Genomic DNA, 10,182 nt, shown 5'->3' on the forward strand with positions numbered 1-10,182 from the left:
TGTTTGGTGATGTTGTTGGTTCATTAATGTTCTCTAACTAAATTCTGAGGGCTTCACAGATAATCTGTATTTATACTGGGATTTTACTTCACATAGGTATATTTGCGAGATTTTTTTATTTTATTTTTTTTTATATATATTTACTATATTGGACCTTCGGTTATCCATGAATCTTTTGATATGTTTTATTTTTGTTACATTGACGTAGCCTTGTCAAATTATTAGTCTCCCTGCCACTTACTGTTATGTGTCTGCTTAATACCTATGCTAAAATGAATGAGATGTGCCTCGTAAAGTGACAGTTTTGTCTGATGGCTTCACTGTTTTGCCCATTTCTCTCACATTTCAGCAGTATTTTCTTTTTCCTTGTATTTTTGACTTTGACAACTTTTCTGCTTTCTCCTCTCCCCTCCGCCATCTCACATACACTCTTTCTGTCAAACTTCTGTTTACTTTGCTTATGTTTTCTCTCTTTGCTCCCACTACGGACTGAACCTCCCGCTCCTCTTACCCACCTCCCACTTCCCCCACTTCCTCCTCCATCTTTTGCTGTGTTTTTCTGTAGTTTCTTCTGGCGGCTGTGGCTTTGTACCTCCCTCCTTCTCACCTTTCTGGTCAGGTACAGGTGCATCTTTTTTGCTCTTTTTTGTCTCTTTTGAGCTGCATGCCCATATTTCAGAGTTCATGAAGCATAACTGTTTTCATTTATGACATTTTAAGTAAGATATAAATACATCTGAATGAAGTATAATGGTTTATTTCTGCCAAAAAGTGTCCTTGTTTCAGTAATTCAGATAAAAATAATAAGATTAATCACACACAGTGTGATAAATTTTAAACTTAATCAGAAATTTTTAAATTGACACTAAAGAGAATAAGCTAGTGACAGTTTACGACATGCTGTATGCAAACATATGAATGGAAAGTTTAGTGTTACAAAGAACTGTGGCAAAAAGAGATGCCCAAGAAATAACTTCAGCCTTAAAAGACCTGTAAAACAAAGCCAATTCAATAATTTACTGAAGATTCACAAAATATGAACTGCAGCTTGAGTTTGTGCTTCCAGAGCCACCACACACACACAGGTATCCGGGAAACGGCCTGCAAGTGTTGCATTCCTGCTGTTAAGCCATTCTTGTACCAAAGATGACAATTTTGTGCGTTTGCACTAAGAACCTAAATTAGTGATTTAAATTTATAGCAGATACTACTGTCCTATCTCCAGTTTGTTTTAGAGTGACTTTAAAGTGGCAAAAAGGAATGCAATTACATTTGTGTAATCGATCCAGAATATATTGAAAAGGAAAATTGGTTGAATTTTATTGAAATGTCGGGTTTGGTGGAAAGAGTCCAGAAGTAGTGAAGAAATGCTCAGAGTGTGCAATTTGCTGCTCTGATGTAAATGCACAACAATACCGAACATATTATCATTTAAATTGTATTTGTTACATGGCGAGTACAAATCCTGTATAGGTGCATATTTATTTGATGGTAAGAGCACCTGTCATCTTACATTGTGCCTCTGTGTGCACTTGGGAGCAGATACGCTCCTTTCGTCCAGCGTATCTTCACAGCTGTCATCTGTATTTTCTCCGATAAGGCAGACAAACCTTTCCAGACCCGTGTTCACATGTGACACGAGGCCTGACCAGCACGTGTAAGGAAAAATGTTATTTATCCTGATAAGGGAGGATGCATTATGTGAACTGACTTCAGGATTAACTTTTAAAAAGTTCAGCACAAAACCACAATAATCATGACCTCTGATCTTTACAACACTGAGCCCCAACAAGCTGGACTGGTGAAGACGTCTCCATGCATACCAGGAAACCTGAAGTTCTGTTCCAGTTTTTATTACTTCAGCTTTTAGTATGACTTGAGTCTATCTGGATTACAAACATTTCAACTATTTTAGAATTACAAAAAAGTACATTTTTGTCAGGAAATCACAATAAAATAACAGGCTCTTTCCATGTCTCAGTTATTTCTCCCAGGATAGTCGGTATTGCAGTGGCACGTTACGACTTCAGCTCCAGAGACACGCGGGAGCTCTCTCTGCAGCAGGGAGACATTATCAGGATCTACACCAAGATGACCAATGGCTGGTGGAGGGGAGAGGTTGATGGCAAGGTCAGTTGCCGGTGCTTTTGATTAAACGGTTTGAATTTAGGCTAGTTCATATTATTTTCTATATTTTTTTGCTAGAGAAGGGAAAGATTCTAAAAAATATTTAGTCATTTTATTTTTATTTTCTTCATCTTTTTTATGTCATCTTGTAAGTGAAATGTAATAGGATGATTCTTGAGTGAGATAACGACAAAAGCATTCTGTTCAATATAACTAGAGTAGGCAGCTTAGCTAATTTGTACACCTGATTTCATCACTATTATTAGCAACATTGGTAGTATTAGTAAGCTCTCTGCTTGTACTGAAAATGTTCCTTTCTTCACAAGAAAATGTTTGTAAAAGAAAACAAAACAATTCATTTTCTCACTAATAGCCTAAAGGCACATTGCTGCCTTGCTCTACATCATAGGAGTTCTTCTGAATCCTACAGGTTTTGGGAATGAGTTTTCTACACAAATGAAATGATAAAGTACAAGCTACTGCTCAGCTTAAAGTCTAAAAACGTGTCATAAAATATTTATTTTTGTTCAACAGTACAAGATCCTTTCATAATGATTAACAGCTATGCATGGGTATTATTTTAAAAGAGAAATTTACACCCCTGTTTCAAACTAAGATGAAAAACCCACGCTGTGCTCTAAGATGGTGATACCATCAGGATTAACAACATTGCTCTAAAAACGATTTGCCTCTTACAGATTTCTTCTGTATTGTACACAAAAAACAGTTTGAAATCACAAGTTCATTTATTAAGAGGAAAATATTATGATGATCAACCTGTCCCAATGTGAAAAAGTAATTGCCCCTTATTCGTAATACAAAGTTGCACCACCCTTGGTGACAACAATTGCCATTGAGTGTCAAATTAGTTTCTTTTATATTTCTGTGGAAGAATTTGGGCATGCTTATCTTTTTAGAATTGTTTTAATTTAGCCATCATGAAGGGTTTTGGAGAATAAACAGCCATGTTTTCTGTGATGATATTTCCCCTTTCTCCTAAAGTGTTTGTTTGACGTTTTATGGAAGCACATAAAACACGTAAAAGGGGAAAGCATGGCAAATGTGAAATAACCAATTTAAAAAGCTTCCACACTATTAGTGTGGTTACCAGTACAAAAAAAAAAGAGTGGGTCTGTGCAACTTTAGAACTATACAAAAATCCACTCTGTTACTATATAGACAATCCAGGTAGTTGGCTGGTTTCCTCTCATTAACTCCCACACTTCCTATATCATTCCTGATCATATTAATTGCCTCTAATGTCTGTTCTGAATGATCTGATAATGTCTGAACAGTGTTAAAATATCTCAGAAGTGGGTTGGGACTCTTGTAGCTGCATCAGTGGATCATTAGTGGACTCCTCTCAAGGAGCAGATGTTTCTGGAAAGCTCCTAGTTTAAGAAAATCGCCCAAAATGCATTGTGAACAGCAAAATCAGTGCCCAGAGAATGTGCCCTGAAATGGAAATGCTGAGAGGGCATTCTGATCAGATGCCCCAACCATCTCGACTGAGTTCTTTTGATTTGGACAAGCAGTGGCTCTATTTTGTGAAAGAACCGTGTGTGTAAGTTTTTATTAATGGCAGTTCAAGTGAGCGGTGATGTCACACTGTATGTTTATCGCCTTGCTCTGTGATGTGTTAATTTGCACAAAATTGGGAAAATGTGAACTGATCGCTCAGAGCTAATTTTAATACCAGCTGCGAATGATCATTGTGACGTCTGTCTACTTACATTACTGCCTTAGTAGGATTGCTGTCAGGTCTGATTTAGTTATTCCAAAAATAATATCTGTGTTTCTCTGTGACCTGAGATTTATAACATAAAAATATCTAATTGTCAAGATTTTTTTAGATTTGTGTAAGTTTGACCTGGTGCCCGATTCTTTTCTGTTCTGCTGTTTCTCAGGTGGGCTGGTTTCCCTCAACTTATGTGGACGAAGAAGACTAACTGCATTCGATGATAAGTGAAAGTTGGTGATGTGCAATGACGGCCACCCTCCATACCTTTACTCAGATCTTTCCCGGATAAAACCAGGACATGAGATGAAGTGGCGCTACCCTTTAAGATCTTTTGGTCGCTGGTAGAAGCGAGGAGAAGAGAGAGAAGGGTGGCAAAATGGAGATCCCAGAGTTGTCATGCAGTGTTGTGGTTCTGTCTGCCCTCTCTGTTCCCTCTCACCTTCTCTTATTATTGATCACTGCTTTGGCTGTGGTAATACCTGCCTTTGCTGTCATCATGTTTCGACACGTGGAAGGCTCAGTCATCTAGCCGAAGTGCAGATCCTGCTGACAGTGCACCGCCCAGGTACTCCCCCCCAGGGATGAACTCAGCTGCTGAGGAGCTTTGACCGTGGCAGGAACACAGGAGTCCTCACTGCTTCTCTTTTTGTTTGTGTTCAGCTTTTTTTATTTTTTTATTTTTTTTATTTTTTTTTTTATTTCCCTTCTCCAATCTTCAAAAAACCTGGACAGATTTTAACTTTCATTTGTTGCCATCCCGGACTCTTTAACATTATTCTTCTTTGAAAAGAATTCTGAAATATTTCAGTATTATAACTTGCTAGACTCTGTTTGACATGAAGAGGAAGGACACCTGTTTGGAAAAAACTCATAAAAATGATACATTTCCACCAGAATATGGGGTCAAAATTTCAGTTCTAATAATTCCTTTTGGTACATTACAATTTTCATTGTAACTTGCCCTTTGTATAGAATAGTTTAAATGGTTTACACCCAGATAGCTTCTGTTTAAGCCTGTGCAGCTTTACATGATGTTTTTTCAGTCAGTCACACATTCACACACCTGCAATGCGCATGGTCACCATTTTCAGGAACAGAAGTTCAAATCCACTCTAAGGACAATTGCACCTGTTGAAGGAATAGTGAATGACTGCACTCACACCTTACGTTCACAATCCACTTAACTTCTGATATGTGATATGTGATAGAACGGTGCTTTAAAAGATACTTTTTAATATGCATTTGTTAATGAAAACTTCTATCGTTTTTTGCTATCTCTGCAATCAAAGACAAAACAATGCAGAATAAGTGGGTGATGTAATTAATGGTACAATCTCATATCTCACTGTGAGCATTCACTGTGGAAACCTGAGAGTCCTTTGCATTCCAAAGATTTTAGTGTTTACCTCAACTCTTCTTACTTTGAAAATGAGTGATTCAAGGGTGATGTAACAGCTGTTCACTGTGGAGCAAAGTAGCACACGGGCGTCAAAGTGATGAATTTTCCTTCAAACGCCAACGACCCGCTAACCATGTGTGTGACATCAATAATTAATAAAAGCTTTCCATTCAAATTGTACTTTTGAAATTTTGATTGGCAATTCTTTTCTCCTTTTAAGACAAATGTGATATTGCATTAACAATGCCACTGCAGTTGCATCACAAACCCCAGCTGGGTTGGAGACGGTTGGGGAAGAGCGGCAGAGAACTGGCTGTTCTCAAATACGGCTAAACAAGCAGAAGAGACAGACACCTGAAAGCAATTATGCTGTATGGAGGATGGTGCTGCAAAGTCTTGTTTACTTTCTAATTTCTGGAAGAATTTATGAATTTTGCTTCCAGCATCTCATTCTTCCAGCAAAATCCTACTTTAAAGTCTGGGAATAGGTGCATTATCATAAATTAGAATATCATCAGAAACTGTGTCAATAATTCTAAAAATGAAACTTATTTTTTTAAACTGATTCATTAGTCACAAAAAGATTTATTTCATGGTGTTTTTGGATCCAAACATACAATCAATGAAGACAAGTAACATATTTACGGTCAACCTGAACTTTTTCTAATTTTGCCACAAACAGCTACAAAATTCAATCTATTTTTTGTCATTTTTATGTGATAAAACAAAGCAAATATCACAAAATTAAACAGTGGAAACAAAATGATGCATTGGTTTCATGTTAAAATATCTAAACACTGCACACATTGGGACATTTTTGTGATATTTTTGAGTGTTTTTTTACATATGAAGGGTCATCAAGGCTAAGGAAAAAGCTGAAAAATCAGAAATTTCACACAAGGTTTGTTTATAAGACAATATCCAAGGTTTGAACATCTCAAAGAGAACTCTTTAGTCCATCTTTTGAAAACGAAAACAGTAAAACAGAATCGCAGAAACACAAAGAAATATTTGTTGTATCGCACATATCGCAGTACAGCTTACAATAAGAAATAAGGATACATTGTGTTGGCAGCTTTCTGTTCATACATATTATTATGTATTGATTTTTTATGAAGTACCGGTAGTCAAAAACTCTGAAAACAGTTTTCGTCTAGCAGTAAATTTCATTGTATCACATTTTGAAGACTTTTCTATACTCTTTAACACCTTTGACTTGTACTTTCCAGGCATTGAAGCTTCCCAGTATCGGTGTTCTTGTAATGTTAACTGTTCCTCTGCTGCTCCGCTACCTTCCTAATGATCAGACTCTGCAGAGGAAGGGCTCTGTTGTGCTACAACAGTGAAACTTGCCATCACAAAGAGGCAGTGCAGCTACTTTAATATGCTTTCTCTCTTAAATCTTCCTGCTCCAGTCTTAGGCAAAGAAGATAAAAGACTACAACAGATATGTTCGATAGCAGCCAGAGAGGTGCAGCTACATAAGTATGCAGGGACATTGTTCATAAGGATGGGCATTTGTGCAAAGGTATGCATGTGGGAGAGCCAAAGGCCGAGGAGTGAAAGGTGGTCCTGCTTTCTCTTCATCTGTGTAAATGATCTTCTTAGCATCACTCTATGCCAGCCATACTCCCCGGATCTTTGCACGAAGGTTAAACAGGGATTTAGTGAAAACTGGAGCTGCCCTTACAGAAAATACTCTCAATCCCTCCCCAAAGAGCTTGACTCTGCAAAAGACTTTATTTTTTAGATTCATATTCGACTACTGAGTTGTGACCACCAGTCACTCTGCAATGTTTTTCCAAAAAATGGAAAGTTTGGCATGAATTACATTGTTTCAACTTTGACATTGTTTAAGTAATAAAATATAGTGATTATGATGTTGTATGTAGAGCATTTTGTTTATATTTTTGTGCAGGTATTATAATGGTATTAATGTAAAGCTACTTTTCAACTGCTTTCTGGCAGTTGCAAAACTTGAACCTCTTACCTTCCAGTTTTTTTTTTTACCTGAAAAACATAGCATTAAATGCATTTACTGCACATAAATTTAATGCATTGTCCTGTTAAGTGTGTCCCTGTCGCTTGTCCATCTTTTCCTGTCACACTTTTTCCTTTCACACAACTCTTAGGTAATATGCTTGGACACACTTGATCAACAGGCAGCTTCAGAAATAAATGCTCGAAGCACATACTTCTGTGACTCCATGTAATAAGGTTTCACTCCTCGAAATGATTTACAGAAATATATCAACTATTAATTAATAACTTTATTGAGATGTGCCTATGCGCAGATATTACAGTCGAACTACAGATTTAAGGTCACTGTGTCTCCATATTACAGGAGTTAGAAATAGAAGGTAGAAACAATCCTTCTGCATTCTTGTCGGCATGATGTTGCTGAATCTTCATTAAGACTCTAACAGCGCTGCCCAGCAATTACGACCTCCCAGATCAAAGCAGCCTAAATGAGCTAATCCTTGGAGAACTGCTGATCTATCCCCCTCTATCTCCTTATTTCCCCTTCTATCTCTTGCTCACCCCAGTTACTTCCTCTTGACTCATGGCAGCGCGCGCTGACTGGGCTTTGATGCTTGCCAGCAGTTGGTCCTCTAAATATAAAATGTTGGATAAACACAAATTAATGGGTTTCACTTCATGTCCTTAATCACAACTTGCCCGAGCTGGGGAGCATATTTTCAAAGGTCTTAATATGTAATCGGAGATCAAGCAACTGGAGGCACTTAAATGTGAGGCCCACATATGGAGAAGCTCGATGAAGTACACAAACCGATGACGGTTGCATCAGTAGCCTGGCATTTAGGACACTGCATTAAAGCTCATGGTGAATCGAGCCTCTTGTGAGTGTGCTGAGGTGGAACTGGCAATGGCGTCAAAGCGAGTCACAGCTCTGAGGTCAGTAGTTGTTCAAAGGAGCGTGACGCTGTTTTGCAGGTCTGTCATTATCATAAGGAAGCAGAGCATCTGCCTGTGGTTCCTGGGGACAGGTTTAACAAGGTGGCACTGCTTGTCCTCTTTGGCAGGAGGCTGTCTGTCTCCCGACCCACCTGCTTGCCCTCTCTTTCCAACCAGCTCTGCCAACAGGAATGTCCAGGTTTGCTGTGGTCACTTTCCTTTAGGGAGCTTTTGGCTTCATTGCAGACTTTTACGGTAGACATCTTTTGTGCACACTGTAACAAGATTCTCTTTGTTTTTGTTATTTTTGTGTGTGTCTGTTTTCTGGCTTTAAACTGTTTCTGCTTAGCATGTCAGTCTGGCTATGAGTCTGTTCGCCTGTGGCTGAGGATTTTGTACCAGTATTATCATCAGTCCCTGGGACAAACAAAGATTTCAAAGAAAGAGGGATAGGTGGATCAATTAATTTTTGTTTCTCCTCAATTCTTCAGAGCAATAAGCCGCTAATGCAAATAGGAACTCAAACAACATTTAAAAACATTTGTGATCCAAAGGACACAAACAAACATATGACAAAATAATACCCTCTTCCTGTAACCCATCAGTTGAGTCATGTTGTGTAACAAAGGTGTCCTCCAAAATTAGGTGGTATGTTAAGTGTAGCTAATCTCTTAACAATACTAATTTTATTATTAATATTAGTTAACGGCATTAGTGCTTCATCTTTTACTTGTTTCATACCATCAAACACCATTTTTTGTTGTTTGTTGGCTAAAGGACAGAGCCTTTCTTTAACACTATTCCAAGTAGACCAGAAACCAGATGTTATATATATATATATATATATATATATATATATATATATATATATATATATATATATATATATATATATGTATATGTCAGATATATATATATATATCTGACATTAAATCAGACCTCCACTGTTTTGGATCAGTTGGAGTTACTAAACTTATTCAATTCTGGAGAAAATGACTTCTTCTCCTCCAAGAACCGTATTAAGCCTGGACCTTCTGATTGTGTGCTATTGTTTGAACAGATCAACATGGTGTCTTTGGGTATCTGGAAATTAGAACCAAGACTGAAGAAGTCTTTTGCAGCTGTATGATTATCTTTCAGATATAATGTCTGACAGCAAGGCAGCATGGCAATAGTGTTAACATGTAAATAAACAGCTGTCATTAAAATAGAGGTGGAGAATATGTCAAAACATTTACCAAATTGCTATGATGCAAAATGTAATTAACTATTAGTACTGCTATTTACTGTACTTTGATGATTACTTGAAAACATTCCACAGTTGTGCTTACACCATTACAAATTCACATTCTCCAGCTGTGTTGTTTCTGTTTCTCAAGTCAGAGGTAATCATGATGTAATATCCAAAAACCAACCAAAAAAAGCACAGCTTCCCTCCCAGCAAGCTTAGAAAAAGAAGGGATAAAGCAATGTTTTCCAAACCCAGATACTCTGGAACAAAATGTGAATGGCATATTTTATTTATGAACTATACCGCTGTGATGTATAAATATTTTTTTTCCACAGGGTGATAGGGGCTTGCTGTGCCAAAGTCAGCTAGGGCTGACTGCAATTTAGTTGTGGCAAGAAAATCCAAAAGTACTGGATTTAGCATTGAGAAATAAACTACTGATGAGACCTGTGATCATGCTTGAAAATGAGTAAGATTACCTTTTGTGACTGGAACTCTTGACTTAAAAAAAAAAAAAACGGGGAAAATCAAATTAATTTATCTGAAATTACAAGGAGAAAAACTGTTTTTCAAACCTCCACCTGGTCTTATACAGTTGAATTGTCCTGGTTAAACTTAATTTTTTCCTCCTCAACTCATTTACATTATTTACAATGCATACTACAATAACATAATTGTAGATTAAGGAGACTTAAATATGCTATTTTAACAATCCCCATCCTTCCTTTCAGGGGTAAATTAGTGAGAACAGAGCTATAATATGGGCCT

The 10,182-nt window shown here is 37.4% G+C and overlaps 1 protein-coding gene across 1 annotated transcript in view; it reads left to right on the forward strand.

Moving 5' to 3' along the window:
* LOC122840847 (guanine nucleotide exchange factor VAV3-like) overlaps positions 1–5,447 on the forward strand; it is a 57,080-nt gene extending 51,633 nt beyond the window's left edge. The window contains exons 26-27 of the mRNA XM_044133591.1: positions 1,982–2,130; positions 4,035–5,447. Of these exons, the coding sequence (XP_043989526.1) occupies positions 1,982–2,130; positions 4,035–4,076 (191 nt within the window). The 3' untranslated portion in view covers positions 4,077–5,447. The remainder of the gene's footprint in view (positions 1–1,981; positions 2,131–4,034) is intronic.
* Positions 5,448–10,182: the final 4,735 nt, after the last annotated feature.

This window comes from Gambusia affinis, linkage group LG12, assembly GCF_019740435.1.
Source record: "Gambusia affinis linkage group LG12, SWU_Gaff_1.0, whole genome shotgun sequence".
NCBI lineage: Eukaryota > Metazoa > Chordata > Actinopteri > Cyprinodontiformes > Poeciliidae > Gambusia > Gambusia affinis.